The sequence below is a fragment of the Macaca fascicularis genome, chromosome 3 (assembly GCF_037993035.2).
Source record: "Macaca fascicularis isolate 582-1 chromosome 3, T2T-MFA8v1.1".
NCBI classification, from domain to species: Eukaryota; Metazoa; Chordata; class Mammalia; order Primates; family Cercopithecidae; genus Macaca; species Macaca fascicularis.
This window is the reverse complement of record NC_088377.1, coordinates 56,805,725-56,828,107: the sequence shown is the minus strand read 5'-3', so window position 1 is coordinate 56,828,107 and position 22,383 is coordinate 56,805,725. Positions and strand designations below refer to the sequence as shown.

The 22,383-nt window shown below is 38.4% G+C and overlaps 1 protein-coding gene across 20 annotated transcripts in view; it reads right to left on the bottom strand.

Annotated features, from left to right (window-relative positions):
• Positions 1–22,383, bottom strand: part of AUTS2 (activator of transcription and developmental regulator AUTS2) — a 1,209,597-nt gene that overhangs the window by 665,891 nt on the left and 521,323 nt on the right. For all 20 annotated transcript variants that reach the window (XM_005549414.5, XM_005549418.5, XM_005549420.5 and 17 more), the window contains one exon: positions 12,870–12,971. In XM_005549414.5, coding sequence (XP_005549471.1) covers positions 12,870–12,971 — 102 coding nt within the window. The remainder of the gene's footprint in view (positions 1–12,869; positions 12,972–22,383) is intronic.

Below are 22,383 nucleotides of genomic sequence, written 5' to 3'. Positions count from 1 at the left end.
TCTGTTTTAACAGCATACTTACAACAAGGGATTTCAAAATTGATTATCCATCTAAAATAGATGTGCTCCATTCATTATAAATCCACACAGAGAGGCCATGGCTACTATTACAGCTCCCTGAGTACAGACAGGACACATGTGTACTCCACCCCTAGGTGAGAATGTGTGTTCTGACCCTAGGGCTAATTTAAATTGAATATTTTAAAATTCTTCCAAATCACTAATTGTGTTCAACATCCCTGGCTACCCACCTTCATGTTATGCTTTTCTCTCTTGGGAGTAAAAAGGAGAAGGACCATGCCAGGAATTATATGAACAAGTAAGTTTCTTGCAAAGGTCATAAAACAAGCTCATTCACAGATCTTCCAGTAGTGTTTTAGAAACCTGAAATCTTAATCCAAAGAAACGTGCCTTGGAAATAAGATTACTAATAGCCAACCCAAACCAAAACAAAACAAAAAAACAAAAACAAAAAAACCACACACAAAATATATTTGAATGAGAAATAAGCATATAGTTGTTGGAAGAAATCAAGTAAAAATGGAGTAACAACTTGATAAAAGCATCAGGTGTGAAAATGCTACGTCACTTCCAACATCAATTATTCAACCTTCTGTTATGCCCACTTCAGATTGTCACCAACTCTCATCTCAGCCTTCTGGCTTCTACCTCTGATTTCATTCTTGCTCTCATCTTCATGGACAGTTCCTCATATCAAAGGCAAAATAAACATTTTAAAGTGAGAACTACAATTCCAATCCTTATAACATATTCCAATGGTTTTTAAGATAATAACCTGTCATGGATTGGGCAATGTCTCCCTGTTTACGTCTACCAGGAACCCCAGAGTGTGATTGTGATGGTCAATTTTATGTTTCAACTTCACTGGGCCATGGGGTGCCCAGATATTTGGTCACACATGATTCTGGGTGTTTCTGTGATGATGTTTTTAGATGAGTTGAACATTTAAATTGATATGCTGAGTAAACTGGGTTGTCCTCCTAAAGTGGGTGAACCTTATCCAATCAGTTGAAGGTCTGAAAAGAACAAAAGGCTGACTCTCTCCCAGATAAGAGAGAATTCCTCTTGCCTGGCTTTGACCCGGGACATCAATTTTTTATTGTGCCTTCAGGCACAATAAAAACATCAGCTCTTCACGAGTTTCAAACCTGCCAGTCTTGAGACTACAATTATACTATTGGTTCTCTTGGGTCTCTGGCTTGCTGATTATAGATCTTGGGACTTGTCAGCCTCCGAAACTGTGAGCCAATTTCTCAAAATAAATCATTCTCTATTGGTTCTGTTATCTTCTGCTGTGGTTCTGTTTCTGTGGAGAAGTTAACACAATGACATAATTTGGATATAGGGTCTTTGCAGATGTAACCAAATTAAGGTCATACAGAATTAGGATGGGCTATAAATCCAATGGCTGCTATAGAAGCCATGTGAAAACTAAAGAAGAGACTGGAATGATGCATCTACAAGCCAAGAACACCAAGGATCACTGGGAGACACCAGAGGCTAGGAGAAAAAAAGGATTCTTCCCTAGAGCCCGCAGAGGGAACATAGCCCTACAGATACACACTGATGCTAAATTTCTAGCCTCCAGAACTGCGAGATAATAGATTTCTGTTGTTTCCAGACATACAGTTTGTGATCATTCATTAAAGCAGCCCAGGAAGTTAATACAACACCCAGCCACCTTAGCATGGGTTAGAAGTTACGTGTTCAGCCACTGTACTTCTTCATTCTACTCTAGCCACATTAGCCATTTTTCTTACCCTAAAACATAACATGCTGCTTCTGAATCAGGGCCTCTAAACTTGTTGCTCCTGTTGCCCAAAATGTTCTTCCCATAGATCTTCACCTGTCTACCTTCTCTTCTTTATTTAGGCCTCAGTTTTAATGTCACCTACACAGAAAGGCCTTATCCAATCACACTAGTTAAAGTGGCAACACACCCCCACACTTCATATTGTTTATGTCAGAAAACACTGTATTAGAAAGAATTTTAGTTGTTTCTTCACAGATTTGTCGCTCCCACTAGAATGGAAATTTCATGAGGGCAGAGGCTTCATCTTGTTCTCCACTCAACCTCAAATGCCCAGACTATACCTGATGAATGAAAGGAATTTGACTGACATTTCTTGACAACTGAAATACTGACATATCCAGGAGAATTCATAAATATATGAGACAGGAATGGAAAAAGGCATAAGCAAACTGTTAAGGAAAAGGGAAATGTGGCACAGATTTTTTTAAAAAAAGAGAGGAATAAAATACCAAGAATCCTTGTCAGGTTGAGATTAGATTTCCTAATCTAATTATAACAATGTGGGAAGTTCATTCATGGTAGTGGCTCAAGTCAGTTTCCTCCTTAACAGTAGCTGGTGAAACAACCTGGCATGGAATAAAACCTCAATAAAGATTTCAAGAGAGGGAGGGAGGGAGGGAAGGAAGGGAAGAAGAAAGAATAGGAAAGATGCGCCATGGATGGATGAACAGTGGCACTGTGGGATAGACAAATCAATAAAAACCCAAAGACCAGGAGAGATTTGAAGTAGGAGAAGGGGTATGTCAAAAAGCAGTAGAAAAAAATGTCTCAACTGTAAATAGCTACCAGAATTATAAGATTAGACAACTGTGTAGCATTAGACTTATAAGAATTTGATCCCTTTTCATTATTTCCTGAGATGTTTAAATTCCTTCAACGATCTGAACCCTGGAAAGGTGTCAAATGTCTTTCTGTCTTCTCATAACTAACAATCCAACCCAAAATTCTTTCAGAGAGAAAGGTGAAAAGAGTCATATTCATATAGTCGTTAAACATAGCACTAAAGAAGTTTACTTCCGCAGTATATTGGGAAGTGTTTGGTAGAAGTGAGGCTGAGGCTGACATAAGGAAAAGAAAAACAAAGAACAAAGAACAGAAATAAAACAGGCCAAGCGTGGAGGCTCATGTGTATAATCCCAGGGCTTTGGGAGGAGGCTGAGGAGGGTGGATCACCTGAGGTCAGGAGCTCAAGACCAGCCTGGTCAACATGGCAAAACCCCATTTCTACTAAAAATACAAAAATTAGCCAAGCATGGTGGCACATGCTTATAGTCCCAGCTACTTGGGAGGCCGAGGCACAAGAAAAGTTTGAACCCCCTGGTCAAGGTTGCAGTGAGCTGAGATCATGCCACTGCAATCCACTTTAAATAAATAAAAAGAATAAGCAAAGGTAGGAAGATTTGAAAGTGTGAACAAGGCCAGGCATGGTGGCTCATGCCTGTAATCCCAGCACTTTGGAAGTCTGAGGTGGATGGATTGCCTGAGGTCAGGAGTTCGAGAGCAGCCTGGCCAACGGGGTAAAACCCCATCTCTACTAAAAATTCAAAAATTAGCCAGGCGTGGTGGTGTATGCCTGTAATCCCAGCCACTCGGGAGGCTGAGGCAGGAGAATTGCTTGAACCCAGGAGGTGGAGGTTGCAGTGAGCTGAGATTGCGCCATTGTACTCCACTCCACTCCACTCCAGCCTGGGCGACACAGCAAGACTCCGTCTTGGCGGGGAAGAGAGGTCACGTTCTTTGTCTAAGGTCACACACAATAAATAGCAGAACTTCTATTAAATCTTGGCCTGTTTGTAATAAATGCCCATTAACATTTCATAATTTGAGGCTTGTTTATTAAAAGTTTTTAAGCATGTTTTGCTCCTAACTTTTGACAAACTTCCCCAATTACAAAATTCTGTTTAAGTTAGAAGCAATATTTTCCCCTTGAATAACTCATCGTAAACATTTATTAAATATGTATTCAATTATTCCCCTTACCTCTTCCCTAGTGACTAATCTAAACAAGTTACTATACCTCCTTGATGTGGACAATCTGGAAGTTCTTGTGGCCAATTATTCCCTCCTGGCAACATGGTCTGGTAATACATAATTTAGAAAAGCAAAGCAAATTTGAGTTTTTCTTTTTAAGACAGAGTCTTAAAAAGTCTTTTTAAGTCTCACTCTGTCACCCAGGCTGGAGTGCAGTGGCACAATCTCTGCTCACTGCAACCTCCACCTCCCAAGTTCAAGCTCTTCTCTTGCCTTAGCCTCCCAAGTTGCTGTGAGCACAGATATGCTCCACCACGCCCAGCTAATTTATTTGTATTTTTAGTAGAGACGGGGTTTCACCATGTTGGCCAGGCTGATCTTGTACTCCTGACCTCAAGTGATCTGCCTGCCTTGGCCTCCAAAAGTGCTGGGATTGCAGGTGTGAGCCACCACACCTGGCCGTATATTTGGTGTTTTTAAGCCTCACCCATGAGTCAAATTCTCCAGCTACACTGGAATTCTTTATTCTTATTCTTTTGGCCTAACCAATTCAAAAAAACAAAGCTAGAAAAATATAGTATTTTGATTAACCTCACTTGACAGTAAGTCTCAACTGCCAACGCTCCTAAAAATATCACTAAAATGGGTGAAAAGGCAGACGGAAATTTTCATCTTAGCTGAAAAGCGAGTCATGGGCATGATGGACTAATAGGGACTGAATGTATTCTCCCACCTCAAGCAACTAAAAAACTGGACAAAATGTATGCAACATGAGTTTTTAGAAACTGGGTAAGATAAAGGACAATAATATTTGAGAGAAGAGAAAAAAGTAGGGTGACCCTTAAAATTTTCCCACCTCACTGCCTGGAGAGTTTTCATGCCACAGCATTGAGGGGTAGGAGGTGACCCAGGTGGAATCTCTGAGTCTTAAAGACAGAGTTGAGAATAAGGGGAGGCCAAGACAGCTGGAACTCCAAGGCAGAGGATAAGGAGGACAGCATCACAGAAAGCGAGAATCATGAAAGCTGCAGAAGGTTCCCCTCTAGTTTCCACCTGAAGACTAATCAGCACATCTGTGAGAGAAAAATACCTGAGGCAAGGAAAACAACCACTGGAAAGGAGGAGGAAGAACTTACAAAGCTCACACAAGGCAGGGAATAGTTTGTTTTCCCACAATCCACAGTGGAAAAACCTTGTAAGACATTAGGGATTAGGCAGAGTACTCAGTCAGCATGGAGGAAAAATTATCTTTAGACTAAAGATTGTTCTAGTCTTCTCCAACAAAGTACAAAAGCAAACATTAAACACACACACACACACATACACGTCTACATAACAAAACTGTACGCCAAAATGAGTAATGTTTATAGAAACTAGAAATACCCAGTACCCAACAAGGAAAATTTTATGATGTCTGGCACTCAATAAAAAATTGCCAAGCATACAAAGAAGCCAGAAAATATGACCCACAGTGAGGAGAAAAATCAACCAATAGAAACAGGCCCAGAAATGGCGCAGGTGACAAAATTAGTACACAAGGACAGTAAAAGCTGTAATAACTATTTTCCATATGTTTAATGAAGTGAAAGAATAAGCATAATAAGAACTAATAGGGGATTTTTAAAGAAAAAACAGGGGCCAGTGCGGTGGCTCACGCCTATAATCCCAGCACTTTGGGAGGCTGAGGCAGGTGGATCATGAGGTCGGGAGATTGAGACCATCCTGGCTAATACGATGAAACCCCGTTTCTACTAAAAATACAAAAACTTAGCCGGGCATGGTGGCGGGCACCTGTAGTCCCAGCTACTCGGGAGGCTGAGGCGGGAGAATGGCGTGAACCCGGGAGGCAGAGTTTGCAGTGAGCAGAGATCACGCCACTGCACTCCAGCCTGGGCGACAGAGTGAGACTCGGTCTCAAAAAAAAAAAAAAAAAAAAGTAAAACAAAACAGAAGCCAGTAGTAGTCTTTGACTCCACCTTCTCACTCTCTGATAGGCATTAAAGAAGACTGAAGATGGGCCAAGAGCAGTGGCTCACGTCTGCAATCCTAGCACTTTGGGAGGCCAAGGTGGGCAGATCACGAGGTCAGGAGTTTGAGACCATCCTGGCCAATGCGGTAAAACACCCTGTCTACTAAAAATACAAAAATTAGCTGGGCGTGGTGGCACATGCCTGTAATCCCAGCCACTTGGGGGACTGAGGCAAAAGAATCATTTGAACCAGGGAGTCAGAGGTTGCAGTGAGCCAAGATCGTGCCACTGTACTCCAGCCTTGCAACACAGTGAGACACCATCTCAAAAAAGAAAAAAAAAAAAAAAGAGTGAAGCTGGACCCCTTCCTTACACCATATACAAAAACCAACTCAAGATGGATCAAAGACAAGTGTAAAACCCAAAACTATAAAAATCCTGGAAGACAACCTAGGCAATACTATGCTGCAGATAGGAAAGGGCAAAGATTTCATGACAAAGTCATCAAAAGCAATCAAACAAAGGCAAAAATGGACAATTAGGATCTAATTAAACTTAAGAGCTTCTGCACAGCAAAAGAAACTATCAACAGAGTAAACAGACAACCTACAGAATGGGAGAAAATGTTTGCAAACTATGCATCTGACAAAGGTCTAATATCCAGCATCTATAAGGAGCTAAACAAATTTACAAGATAAAACCAAACAACTCCATTTAAAAGTGGGCAAAGAACATGAAGAGATACTTTTCAAAAGAAGACATATATGCAGCCAACAAGCCTATACAAAAAAAGCTCAATATCACTGATGATCAGAGAAATGCAAATCAAAACCACAATGAGATATCATCTCACCAGTCGAAATGGCTATTATTAATATTAAAACGTCAAAAAACAACAGATGCTGGCAAGGTTGCGGAGAAAAGGGAACACTTATAAACTATCGGTGGGAGTGTAAATTCGTTCAACTATTGTGGAAAGCAGTATGATGATTCCTCAAAAAGCCAAAAGCAGAACTATCATTTGACCCAGCAATCCCATTACTGGATATAAACCCAGAGGAACATAAATCATTCTACCGTAATGACACATGCATGCAAATGTTGACTGAAGCACTATTCACAATAGCAAAGACATGGAATCAACCTAAATGCCCATCAATGACAAACTGGATAAAGAAAATTTGGTATATATAAACCAAAAAATACTACACTGCCATAAAAAAGAACGAGATCATGTCTTTTGCAGGAACATGGATAGTGCTAGAGGCTACTATCCTCAGCAAAGTAACGTAGGAACAGAAAACCAAATACCGCATGTTCTCACTTACAAGTGGGACCTAAATAGTAAGAACTTATGAACACAGAGAGGGAAACAACAGACACTAGGGTCTGCTTGAGGGTGAAGGGTGGTAAGAGGGAGAGGAGTAGAAAAGATAACTATTGGGTACTGGGTGATGAAATAATTTGTAAACAAACCCCTGTGACATGAGTTTTCCTATGTAACAAACCTTCACATATACCCAGGAAACGAAAATAAAAGTAAAAAATAAATTAATTGTTAATTCTCTTTCAAGCAAAAATGGGGCATCTTTATTCTCTAAAATATTGCACAGGTAGGTGTTGCTTTGGTATCCAAAAGAATCATTCTGTGGGCCGACTTGTTAAAAGCTTTCATCTCGGCCGAACATGATGGCTCATGCCTGTAATCCCAGCACTTTGGAAGGCCAAGGCGGGTGGATCACCTGAGGTCAGGAGTTTGAGACCAGCCTGGCTAACATGGTGAAACCCATCTCTACTAAAAATACAAAAAATTAGCTGGGCGTGGTGGCAAGCACCTGTAATCCCAGCTACTCAGGAGGCTGAGGCGGGAAGATTGCTTGAACCCAGGAGGTGGAGGTTGCAGTGAGCCAACATCATGCTGCTGCACTCCAGCCTGAGCAACAAGAGCGAAACTCCGTGTCAAAAAAAAAAAAAAAAAGAAGAAGTGTTTGACACAGGACTCTGCAACCACAGACCTGCACATGTGTGAGGGAAATGTTACTAGGGATCTCAAAACATTTCACTTAATGTCCACTTTATGGATCAATTTTCTTTCTTTCCTTTTTAGTAATGTTGCAAAAAGTATGAATGTTAATAATTAATGAATGATATGCCTACTATAGGTCCACAAATTTTTTTCATAATTTTTAAATATAATAAACAATATGAATTGAAAGTGTCTCATTGACTGACTTAAGACTGACAGGATTTTATAATGTCTGGCATCCAGTGAAAAATTGCCAGGCATACAAAGCAGCAGGAAAATATGATCCATAATGAAGAGAAAAAACAACCAATAGAAACAGGACCAGAAATGACACAAGTGACACAATTAGTAGACAAGGATGGTAAAAGTTGTAACTATTTTCCATATTTTCAACAGAGTGAAAGCACAATAAGCGTTATTACAGCCCTAATCATTTTTACATTTTTAAACAGATCACCATTTTTTAATTGTGTAATTCAGTGGCATTAATTACATTCAAAACATTGAACAACTGTCATGACTATCTATTTCTAAAAGATTATCATCATCCCCAAAAAGAAACTCTGTCAAGCAATAGCTTTTCTCCCTCCCACTCTCCATCCCCCAAATTCCTGGTAAGTTCTATTCTACTTTACGTCTCTATGAATTTGCGTATTCTAGATACCTCATATATGTGGAATCACACAATATTTGTCCTTCTTTGTCTTGCTTTTCTTTAGCATGATATTTTTAAAGTTCATCCATACTGTAGTATATATTACAATGCCAATCCTTTTTATGGCTGAGTATATTCCATTGTGTGCATAGCCAAGCTGTCACGTTTCGTTTATCAATTCATTTGTTGAGAAACACATGGTTTGTTTCTACCTTTTGGCTACCATAAATAATGCTGCAGTGAACACTGGCTTACAAGTCTCTGTTTAAGTTCATGTTTTCCATTCTTTGGGGTATTAAAAGTGAAATTGCTGGGTCATATGGTAATTATATGTTTCAGCTTTTTGAGGAACTGCCAAGTTGTTTTCTACAGTGGCTGCATCATTTTACATTCCCACCAGTAATGTATGAGTGTTCCAACCTCTCCACATCCTTGCCAACACTTATTTTTCATTCTCTTTTAAAAAGTGTAACCATCCTACGAGGTATAAAATGATAATCTCGTTATAGTTTTAATTTGCATTTCTCTAATAACTAATGATTTTCAGCATTTTTCAAGTACCTCTTCTTTGTACTTCTTTGTAGAAATATTTCTCAAATTCTTTGCACATTTTTGCATTAGGTTGACTATTACTGAGTTGTAGGAGTTCTTTATATATTCCGTATAACAAATACCAGTTATATGATTTGCAAATCTTTTCCCCATTTTGTAGGCTGTCTTTTTACTTTCTTGATAATGTTCTTTGGTGTGCAGAAATTTTTAATTTTGATGAAGTCCAATTTATTTTCTCTTTCATTGTACATGCTTTTGGTGTCATATCTAATAAGCCACTGCCAAACTGAAGGCCATGAAGATTTACCCGTATATTTTCTTCTAAGAGTTTTATGGTGTTCACATTTAAATTTTTGTCATTGATTCATTTGGAGTTTATTTTTGTACATAGTACGATGTAGGGGTCAAACTTCATTCTTTTGTACATAGAAATCCAGTTGTCTCAACGCCATCTGTTGAAGAGAAAATTCTTTCCCCATTGAAGTGTCTTGGCACTCTTGTTAAAAATCAGTTGGGCATATAAGTATGGGCTTCCTTCTGGGCTCTCCATTCTACTCCATTGGTCTGTATGTCTAATATTAGGCCAGTACCAAACTGTTTTGATTAACTGTAGTTTTGCAGTGAGTTTTGAGGTTGGTAAGTGTAAGTCCTCTAACTTTGTTCTTTTTCCAGACTGTGTTGGTTATTAAGGCCTCAAGCCATTTCATATGTATTTGAGAATCTGCTTTTCCATTTTTGCAAAAAAGGTTGTTGGAATTATGATAGACATTGCACTGAATCTATAAATAGCTTAGGGTAGTACTGACATCTTAATAATATTTAGTCTTTCTATTCATGAATATGGAATGTCTTTTGTCAATTTATTTTTATCTAACAGAAAGTGAGTTACAGGAAACAAGCCAAAAGACCCAATGGCAGCTCTAGTCCCCTAAACTAACATGGCTTTCATTTCTCTACACTACGAAGAAAATATGACTGACTAACCCTGGAATAATTTCCAGGGTCAATGAGATCTTACATTAAAAGTGTAACAAAAATCTCACAAAAACAGCTATTTAAGCATTAACAACTTAGATAAGAAAAGTTGTCATGGTTTTATGATTGTATAGCTCTATCACAAAATTAATCAAACACATAGACACACAATAAAACATATTCTTACACACAGAAACACACACACAATAAAAGACTGTTAGTACTCTTTATTTATATAATTTGATATTATACCACAGAAGAAGGGGAGGTAATTATCTATAACTAATATATTAAAATAACATAAAAATAATTATACTTTATTCCATTTAATTCCTATAAGAATTCAGAATCTCATACAACATCTCATCATAAACCTCACAAACTTTCATGAGAGGTGCAGGAAGGCAGTTGTATCTCGGAGTTGTATACCTTGGCTGATGGAGAGATGGATGTGGTATTATCATAGAGAACTGCTCAGTGTGCTACAGTAGTCTCCAACCATTTATGTTAGTAGACATCTCTCAGTAAAAAAAGTTTTGAATATACACTCCTTAGATCCATGTATTTAAAAATTATAGACAACTACTATTCCCCACTCATTAAATTGAATACTAGTAAAGTTTAATTTCTTTTTCTAAGAAAAAAAAATGTACTAATATTTTCTCTCTGGAACTCAATGAATCATCTTGCACTTTATAATGAACAGCACACTGCTTTAGAGTATGGTGTTTTTTTTTTTAAAAAAAAAGGAGAAAATAAAGGATTTTGCTCCTCATTACATATCCTTTATTTATTCTTAATACTCAGACACTCTGAAGTATTCTCTCTTTTTTTCATGATACTACTCTCTCACTCTGTTAATGCTAGATCATCCTGGCCAACATGGAGCAACCCTGTCTCTACTAAAAATAGAAAAATTAAGCCAGGCGTGGTGGCGCACAGCTCTAATTCCAGCACTTTGGGAGGCTGGGGTGGCAGATCATGAAGTCAGGAGTTCAAAACCAGCCTGGCCAATATGGTGAAACCCTGTCTCTATTAAAAATACAAAAATTAGCTGGGTGGGGTGGCATGTGCCTGTAATCCAGGCTACTCAGGAGGCAGAGGCAGGAGAATCGCTTGAACTCGGGAGGCAGAGGTTGCAGTGAGCTGAGATCAGGCCACTGCACTCCAGTCTGGTGACAGAGCGAGACTCCATCTCAAAAAAAAAAAAAAAAAAAAAATTCTCTTTACTTGATCCACTTCACAAAAGAATTTCCAAGTGTTGCTCCTGAGGCACAGATGAGTTAAGAATGCTGATATATGCCTGGGCGTGTGGTGGCTCACGCCTATAATCCCAGCACTTTGGAAGGCCGAGGTGTGCAGATCACGAGGTCAAGAGATCGAGACCATCCTGGCCAACATGGTGAAACCCTGTCACTAAAAATACAAAAATTAGTTGGGCGTGGTGGTGCACACCTGTAGTCCCAGCTACTTGGGGGGATAAGGCAGGAGAATCACTTGAACCTGGGAGGCAGAGGTTGCAGTGAGCCGAGATCGCACCATTGCACTCCAACCTGGCGACAGAGTGAGACTCTGTCAAAAAAAAAAAAAAAAAAAAAAAAATGCTGATATATGACACATGAGTAAAGAAGGCAAGAGAGTCCAAAGAGGCGTAGGTGGTTCTCAGAAGCAACAGAGGGGGAACCTGCCCTGTTGGTGGGTAGGAGACTAGAGAACAATTAAAATCACATCTAAAGGGCAAATAGGCATCTAAAGAGGTATGACGCATTCTCACAAGGTTTTCCTTCCAGAAATCCAACAGGAATTTTCTTTTCTTTTTTTCTTTTTTTTGAGATGGGCTCTTGCTCTGTTGCCCAGGCTGGGCACAGTGGTGCGATCTTGGCTCACTGCAACCTCTGCCTCCCGGGTTCAGAGATTTTCCTGCCTCAGCCTCCCAAGTAGCTGGGATTACAGGCATGTGCCACCATGACCAGCTAATTTTTGTATTTTTAGTAAAAACGGGGTTTCACCATATTGGCCAGGCTGGTTTCGAACTCCTGACCTCATGATCCACCTGCCTGAGCCTCCCAAAATGCTGGGATTACAGGTGTGAGCCACTGTGCCCAGCCCCATCAGGAAATTTAATTCCTCATCTTGCCAAGTAAGTGGCTGGTTAGTCATCACTTCCAGCAGGAATAAAAATGACAGGGATTGTTAACAATTTCTTAAGTGAAGAAATTACAAAAAGCCCATAGCTAAATGATGTCATTTCTCAGTCTCAGCACTACTTGACTACTTTCAGTTGCAACAGATAATAAAAGTATCATCATTCCTCTTTGTCGTCTGTTGTTGTTGTTGTTTTTGAGACGTAGTTTCGCTCATGTTGCCCAGGCTGGAGTGAAATGGCTGGATCTCAGCTCACCGCAACCTCCACCTCCTGGGTTCAAGTGCTTCTCCTGCCTCAGACCCCTGAGTAGCTGGGATTACAGGCATGCACCACCATGCCCGGCTAATTTTGTAATTTTAGTAGAGACAGGGTTTCTCCATGTTGGTCAGGCTGGTCTCGAACTTCCGACCTCAGGTGATCCACCTGCCTTAGCCTCCCAAAGCGCTCGTATTACAGGCATGAGCCACCATGCCCGGCCTTGCTGTTTCTAAGGTAACAAATAGCTCCTCCTACCTCATGATTCGTCAAAATACATTTTTGCTCAAACGACATTTTAGAATGACACCATAACTACAATGCTCACATAGGTATACAAAGATAATGTGAACCGCAATGCTTGGGTAGACAAAAAAATTGTAAAGATGAGGGAAAGTTATGTAATTCAGACTTGAACCAATGGTGTGTGCGTGGCCTAGTGGTTTTGGTTTATTTATTTATTTATTTATTTTTAATTAAACTTACATCGCTGAGCCTTTCCCGAGAGCTGCTCCGGTGGAAGCCCTTCGATTCTCCACTGGCACTTTCACTGTCACTGTCCCTGCAGCTGTTCTGTCCTGGCTTGAGCTAAAGGCAAAAGAAGAGAGGAAAAAGGAAAAAGTTAGTGGTCTCCTTCTTTTTTTTTTTTTTTTTTTTTTTTTTGAGACGGAGTCTCACTCTGTCGCCCAGGCTGGAGTGCAGTGGCCGGATCTCAGCTCACTGCAAGCTCCCCCTCCCCCGGGTTCACGCCATTATCCTGCCTCAGCCTCCCGAGTAGCTGGGACTACAGGCGCCCACCACCACACCCAGCTAGTTTTTTTGTATTTTTTTTTAGCAGAGATGGGGTTTCACCGTGTTAGCCAGGATGGTCTCGATCTCCTGACCTCGTGATCCGCCCGTCTCGGCCTCCCAAAGTGCTGGGATTACAGGCTTGAGCCACCGCGCCCGGCAGTGGTCTCCTTCTTAGTTCGTGTTTTTGATTCTTGTCAACAGTGAAGAACCAGGCACGGTGGCTCACGCCTGTAATTGCAGCACTTCGGGAGGCTGAGGTAGGAGGATCACGAGGTCAGGAGTTTGAGACTAGCCTGACCAACATGGTGAAACCCCGTCTCTATTAAAAATGCAAAATTTAGCTGGGCGTGGTGGCACGTGCCTATAGTCCCAGCTACTCAGGAGTCTGAGGCAGGAGAATCACTTGAACCCAGGAGGCAGAGGTTGCAGTGAGCTGGGACTGCATCAGTGCACTCCAGCCTGGGCGACAGAGTGAGACTTCATCAAAAAAAAAAAAAAAAAAAGTGAACAATTTAAGGTTCTGATCTTTAATATTCTTCTGTTTCTGAATACTGCCAGGCAAGCTGCCATAGAAAAAACACAGGGTAGAATGAACAAAATATTCACCATGAAATGTCAATGTAGAGAAAAGAGTGGGCAAGCCTTAAATAAACATCTAAAAAGCCAAACCAAGGTCCATAAATTAGAAAGTAGTCTTTCCATCAAATTTTTTCTTCTGTTCCACTGCAATTTTTTTTCAGTAATGAAAAGACCAAAAACATTGAATAAGCTGAAGTAAGATTACACCAACTATGATTTCTTACCTTTTTTCTTCTGTCTTGTCGCAAAAAAAGAAACAAATCAGAGCAAAATAAAAGAAACTTTTCTTCTCCTAGGAAAAAAATGATGAGATGCTGCGATGTTATCCTTCAAACAGTGGGATGACACCTAATGACCTTGTTTATTGAGATAACATCCTGGAGGCTTCTTACTGGATATTTAAAAGAACCAATGAAGACCTACAGATTAAGTAAATTAAATCAGCACTTATTCAACAAATAATGTATTAAGTGCCACATCTGGGCTAGAACTAAGTGCTGAAGATATGCTACTACACCAAAAAAACAAAACAGAAGTCCTCTCATGAAGTTTATATTCTAGTGGTTTCTACACATTTAACAAGCTCCAGTTTTCCATTAAAAATGAATAAAGACGTAACATTGAAAACCATCAGTCTATATGAGACTGTAAGTCATAAATATATGGAGCATTGGTCTACAATATCATCACCAACCACATTTTCAGAAACACCAAGCAATGTAGTATATAGGTTACAAGTCACAGCCCCTTGACAATGTTTTCAATGTAACAAGACAAAGGCAGCACAAGACAAGCAAATACAACACCACAAGGAGATACATGTTCAATGAAACCAAAAAGTAGCCAGGGAGGTTCAGAGAAGTGATTTCTGAAGCCTTGGATTTTGAAAGTAGATTAAACTCATGGCTCAGAGGACAGTGAAAGACACTCCAGTGAAGAGAAAGGCAGAAAGCAGACAGAAAAAGCAACATACTGGGAAATGATCAGCAGTCTCATTTGAAACAGAGTTCCTTTGGGGAGACAATAACAAGAAACATTAGAGATGGGTGCATGAATGAAAACATGGAAAATCTCAAACTAAACATAAGCGCCATTTTTCTAGACAGGAGGGAATTTCAAAGAATAGAACAGGCAATAAGTAGCAAACTTTTGCCTGCAGGGATTTCAAGTGGCTATGGTGCCAAGGGGAAGATGAAACCAAGATGAATAGAGAGTGAGGCTGAATCAACATTCCTTGTAGTCTTTAAAGATTACATTTCAGACCTCACTTCTGGTCATACTATTCACAGAGTCAGCTTCCCCCATGTCTTCAAAACAAGGCATTCTTTTTTGGTATCAAGCTTTCCAGAAATTCACTTTTATCACATTCTTCTAAAATCCCTTTCTCCAGGAAGTCTTCTGTAAAGGAGCCCAGATAATTGATGCTAATTTTACTTTGTATCCTCCTGAGCTCTTAAGTACTTAGTTTTCTCCTCAGTTAATGCTAAACCTCCTCATTCTAAGTTAATTCAGATGCAAGTTGTATGAGGCTTTTGCTATTACTATGGAATAAAAGTTCAGAATATTGTCATTCTCTCCAATTTTTCAATTTTATACTGATAATAAAGGAGAGATTTAATCTAAAATGAACATCACCTTGTCTTCATTTCCGGAACTTTTCTTGTCCATTCCTGCTCTGTAATTTTTTTCACACGAGATTCCCTCTGTCTGGAATGTTCACCCTTACCTTCTCTGTGCTTCAAGATTTTTTTTTTGTTTTTTGTTTTTTGGTTTTTTTTGAGACGGAGTCTCGTTCTGTTGCCCAGGCTGGAGTGCAGTGGCCGGATCTCAGCTCACTGCAAGCGCCGCCTCCCGGGTTTACGCCATTCTCCTGCCTCAGCCTCCCGACTAGCTGGGACTACAGGCGTCCGCCACCATGCCCGGCTAGGTTTTTTTTTGTTTTTTTTTTTTAGTAGAGACGGGGTTTCACCGTATTAGCCAGGATGGTCTCGATCTCCTGACCTCGTGATCTGCCCGTCTCGGCCTCCCAAAGTGCTGGGATTACAGGCTTGAGCCACCACGCCCGGCGCTTCAAGATGTTTTTTAAGGCTCAGCTCTTACCTCCTCTGCTATGGTCTTTGAAGAGCTCTTTCTTTCTATTATTTATATTTTTAATATGCCTTCAAAATTTAGCTAGCACGTCATTCTTCATTAAATGCCTTTAATAATTATGATACATTTTTCAAGCTCAAAAAGCCTATTGTTATAACACAGTTATACCGATAATAAAGTCTGCATGTGGCATGGGCCCTCCAATTCATAAGCAGTATCAAACTCTTACCCCACTGATTCTGAGTTAAGAAAGGGCAGGTAGAACTATCCCCAAGGTATGGATGAAAAAAGTAATTCTCAGTGCACAGTTAGATGTTTGACATTTGACATGGAAGTAATGATTCTGTAGCATATCAGTATTCTCTACACAACATGTTCTCAATTTCTTTGTGGTACTTGACTATAGTACAGTCACAAAGAAAAGAATCTTGTTAGGTGATATTTGATCAACACCTTTACGGCTGAGCACAGTGGCTCATGTCTATAATCCCAGCACTTTGGGAGGCCGAAGCAGGGGGATCCCTTGAGCCCAGGAGTTCGAGACCAGCCCAGAAAACATAGCAAGACCCCATCTCTATTTTAAAAACTAATAATAAAAACTCAGTTCCCAACTTAGATGAGAGCTACATATCCAGCTGGGAACTAAGAATATAAAGAGCGTCAAGGCTGTTACTAATATCCAACTGGCTTAGCAAAACCTGGGCATTGCACCTGGGCCTTTTCCATGCTTCTTCATGAAAGGAAAATGATGACTTTACCAAGGCATAAAAACACACTTCAGTGGCCCTGACGTAAATTATCTGACTAAATGTTGATCTAGGCTAAGGGCAAAACCCAAGAAGGACTGAGAGGAAGCAGCCTGCTAGCCTTCCCAGTGCCCTGCCAGCAAAAAGCACTTCAGTGAATTCTCTTCAGAGAGCCTTACATAAAATCCACTCCTTTCTCCTCCAAAGCCAGGCTCAAGTTTAAAGGAAACTTAGGATTTTAAGCTGTCAGACAGCTCAATATTTCAAAGAAATGAATTGACTACAGTAAGTACTAAAGCTAAACCACAAGATTTCAGGCAAAGAAGTATTCATTCCTAATCCCATGAATATATTTTCTTTCTTTCTTTCTTTCTTTTTTTTTTTCCCCTGAGACAGAGTTTCACTCTTGTTGCCCAGGCTGGAGTGCATTGGTACAATCTTGGCTCACCACAACCTCCACCTCCTGGGTTCAGGCGATTCTCCTGCCTCAGCCTCCCAAGTAGCTGGGATTACAGGCGTGTGCCACCACACCCAGCTAATTTTGTATTTTTAGTAGAGATGGGGTTTCTCCATGTTGGTCAGGTTGGTCTCGAACTCCCAACCTCAGGTGATCTGCCCACTTCAGCCTCCCAAAGTGCTGGGATTACAGGTGTGAGCCACCATGCCCAGCCAAATATATTTTCAAACTAGCATTTTAGCCACATCCAATGGACCATTTGGGGTAGCATAACTAACTCAGAAGTTGTAATCCTTCACCTGAAATTCCCAGCTATCACCTACAACCAAGAGACATCACAAAGGCCAGGTGCTGACTTAAACATTTAAAGAGCTAAGAAAAATTGATCTGCTTGCATTGATTTGTATGAGCATCCGTGACAGCTATTACTAGAAAGCTTTTCTTCTAACTGATACAGTAAGCTTTCAGTAAGATTTCTTACCATCAGCCTTTACGTACTTCAGGACCTCATTTATTTAAAAATTACTATAATCTACTTTCTAATGTGAGAAGCTTCTTCCCATTAGAGTATTACATATTAAATAGTTTGGGCACCACAATGAGAAATAAATAGGCAAAATGAAAGAAAGGTGGTATCTGCCATGAGTGGCAGTAATTCTATCAATGAGATTAACATCTTTTATAAAATGTAAGAAGCTAGTTTGTTTTTCATTAGATTTCATTGTCAACAATATATGCTCCAAATTCTGAAATTGTGATCCCATTATAGTGTTAACTGTTATTAATGGCTAATTAGGAAAATAACGATCCATGGTTATATCACTGCTAATGAACATGTAACGAAGTCCCATCACCCTAGACTGCATGAAGGTAGCGCAATTCTGTGCACATCTGCTCAGCGTTTGGGAGTTGGGCTTTCCCATTCTTTTCAGCTTGGATATGGAGAGTTTCAAAAAGATGCTACATGCCCAGTAGGTGTCATTAATCCATCAAACAAAATTTACAGAAGGATAAATTATGTGGAGAATATATCTGTGCCTGTAATTTGAGAGGAATGATGCGAATTATGCAGGCAATGTAGAAGAGTGTCCAAATGGAATCTCCTTCCACAAATTTGGTTCCTCAAAGCAGCACATATACTTTTTCAGACAGATGGGTTTTCCTGTAGGAATGTAAATGAACGCTATACAAAATCTGGGGAATGTTTCAGTAAGCTCAAAAGATTCTCCTTTTTCAAGAAAATTTTAATATACCCATAGACTTCACTACCATCAAAGCAGTCAAGTATTTAATCTTGAAAAATACTGTTTTTCTTTTTCAAGATAAAATTGCCCCCAAATTGGGAAAGTATCATGGATTGAATTTGTACTATTTTATTCCTTAAGTTTTAAAGGGTATTTCAGATGAGAGGCACATAAACCAAACTAAAAAACTTAATGAAAAATGCTGATGAATCAAAATAAGCAAACACAAAATAACTACAAGTAAAATTATAAAGTTGGATAGAAAAACTATTTTAAAAAAAGAAAACTTGTTGTACTTTTAAATGTACAGTGCCAAGTTGTGCATAAAAGCCAAAATTTAACAAATTTTGGACACAAGGGCAAGGCAAGGAATTTTTCTGGGATCACAGAATCAAAGATTCTTTTGTTATCTACAATAGTTAGAGAAAGTGTTTTAAGTAACAATTTGATAGTCTTGAAGCTAACCATTAGTGAAATTTACATGTTAAAAATATTTGCCTTCCAAATCATTATAAAATATAAAATAATTCAAATCATAATAGAGAAAGGGAAAGAAAATAAGAAAAGAGGCAAGAAAGCAAAGCGTAAAATAAAGTGTTCTGATAATAATATAAATACATTAAGCTCACATTTAAAAATTAAAAAAAAATATGGTTTGTGTTGGGTAAGAGAGATGGATAGATAGATCAATCAACACATTGAGATCCCATTATTTATTAGTTACAAAGAACTCCTAAATTTAAAAAAAGAGAGAGAGAAAAAGACACACGATTAGAAATTAGTAGGTAAAAATCACCTGTCAAAGTCATTTTACAGTGATGAAAGGGTACAATCTTTACCTTTTATACCTCTGAAGTCTTAAGTTATAAGTCATTATATAAAATTACATAAAGTAAAAAAAATTCTAAATAATAAAAGAAAGCAAAAGAAGGTGGGAGCCTTTAGCATCCTACTAATCAAGGAACAAGAAAACAAAACAATGAAAAAGGATGCAGAGGTTAAAAAATGAAGTTTGACTTAGTCAACCTACAGTAAATTGGGTAACTTAAAGAGACACACCTAGAGGATCTATGGGACATTACCACCAACTGATAATGTACTAGGTAATAAAGAATATAAGAATAAATCTCAAAATGTAAAAATTATATGAACAGACTTCTCTATGATAAAAAGTAATAACAGCATTTTATGCTGAATATCCATATCACCTAAATAATTTTTTTAAAGTCTCTCTACAATTACAACTGGGTAAAAGACAAAATCACACATACACCACTTAAAAATTAAGGAAATGAAAATTATAAATTTACAAATTTTAAAACTTATAAGACATTGTAAAATCTTTGCTAGAAGTTAACTCTTGGACTGAATGTATTTTCTATTAAACGTGAAAGAACAAATAAATGGCCAAATTATAAAGATTAAAATGAACGAAAAAGAAATAAGACAAAAAGGCAAGTATAGGTAAAATCAGAGGAAGAGAATTCTAAAAATGAGAAGAACATAATTAGAAATTAAAATATTGTACAGTTAATAAACTATAGTATAATCTGGGAGTAACCCATAAAGATATAAGAGACACCTCTAACACATCTAAGTATAAAAGAGATGGCAAGCAAAACAAAAAAAAAGATAAATTTCTAAATACAAAAGTAAACACTCTACAGTGATACTTTCAAAACCATAATTAAACGGTCTAAAGTTTTTAAGAAGATTTAACAACATTTGTTCCAGAACATGAAAAAATATGGAAAGTTAATTTGTGCCAAAATCTGGTGACAAAACAAAAAATGAAACTACAGGATGATCTTCCTAATTTAAAAAGCTGCAAAAATCTGAAGAAATGCAGCAAATTAAATTTAATAACATATTAAAGTATAGCCCACCAAGTTCTAACAGGATTTTTCACAAGAATTTAAGATATTACCAATTCGCAAATGGTCACAGGGAAATTTTTGAGGTGGTGGCAATGTTTTATGGTGATGATTGCATAACTCTTTAAGTTTACTAAAATTAATCAGCTTGTACCGTTATAATGAGTGAATTTTATGATATCTAACTTATATTCTAATAAAGCAGTTTATCTTAGAAAGGAAAGATCCCATCAGTTTAATCTCTTACTCCAGAAAGTCAGGATCCTGTTAATAGTACACTTGATTAGGTCAGGCTTACAGAAGAACTTCCTTTCATAAAGTCAACAGTGCTACATAAGAAAACATGGGAGTAAATAAGGGGCAAGTATTTCTAGGGTCATCTTGGAACTCTGCCTACCATGGTGGATTTTAAATAAGAAAGTTTGGTATTCCCTCAAAATTCATGTATCATAAAGTCACTCTAATGCAATTAGAACAGTTTCATTAATGCAAAGTAAGAAACAGGATTTCTGGATATGCTTGGACTTTGAAAAGTTATTTATCTGTGTTAATGATATTCCCAATAAACACTTAAGGTATTATTATACAGGAAATGACTTAAAATTGTGCTATTAGCTTAGAAAATAAAAACTGCTGAAGTGCTTCCAGCTGCCAAACACACACATTACTTAAAGGGGTTCAGTGGACTTCATAGCAGTAGAAAAACTGTAAGTTAATAATTTATTTTGTTTATGTATTTATTTTTTTGAGATGGAGTTTCGCTCTTGTTGTCCAAGCTGGAGTCCAATGGCACAATCTCAGCTCACTGCAACCTCCACCTCCTGGGTTCAAGCGATTCTCCTGCCTTAGCCTCCCGAGTAGCTGCGCCCACCAACATGCCTGGCTAATTTTTGTATTTTTAGTAGAGACAGGGTTTCACCATGATGGCCAGGTTGTCTTGAACTCTTGACCTCAGGTGATCCACCCACGTCAGCTTCCCAAAGTGCTGGGATTACAGGTATGAGCCACTGTGCCCAGCCCTAATAAAATTAAAAGAGGAAAATAAGCCAAGATCAATCTAACTGTATAGCCTCAAACATAAATAAGAAGCAGTTAAGAAAATCGAGAGAGATCTAACCGACTTTGATATCATTACTATAGACACACTCAATCCAGACAGCAGAACTTAATAATGTTCTACTGCTTATCAAGAGAATTGTAACTCTACTCTCTATTATTAGGCCAAAAGGATATTGTGATACTATTTCTTCATAACCTAATAATGTGAAGGCAAGAAAATGGAAGTATAAAAGGCAGTGTTTGATATATAACTCACATATCTATCTATAACTTGGATACTATTCCTAGGTTTAATTATGCTGTAAAACGAAATTCTAAGGCCCCCTCACCATCTGAATGGACTCTTCCTCTTGGCAAGGGCATTCTAAGGCTAACCTGAGGGATGGATTCAAGCCATGATGGGGGACAAGGGCTGGACATGCCTCATAACACCTTCCTCCCTTTCAGAATTACTAACAGAACAGACTCTCTAAGTCTGATGAGAAACATTTACAATTTATTCTCTCTGAAGCCTGCTACCTGGAGGCTTTATCTGCATGATAAAACCTTGGTCTCCATAACCCCTTATCATAGTAACCCAGACATTCCTGTCTATTGATTCCAGATCTTTAGATAATAAATTATCTCTTTCAATCAACTGCCAATCAGAAAATTTTTAAATTTTTGACCAAAAAGCAAGTCTAAATAATAGAGAAAAAGAGATGTACAAGAATGGAAATGTACAAAAGATGTACAAGAATTAAAGAGAAAGGCCAGAAAATGAACAGATGGCATTTGGCATTCCTTGAGTATAACCATGGACTAAATGATAAATCTGTTTTCAAATAGGCTCAGAAATTCACACACAATACACATACACAATGCAAAAATAATGTGATGATGGAATATTTGATTGCTTTAGTACAGTTTTCAGCTTTCTTAAAGTAAGATTTTGATCATTAAAAAGTAATTTAGAGACAATATTATTTGGTTTTCAAGGATGAATATAAAAAATGAACACACAAAACTTACTTTAATGATTTTCTATTTTTAAAAAACATGTTTCAATAACTTTTTAAATGGCCTGGCATTCATTAAAATAGCCACCACCCTCAAATATAAAACGCCTTCTATCTTTGTTTTACCCATTCTAACCTGAAAAAACTAAGTGTCCAACTG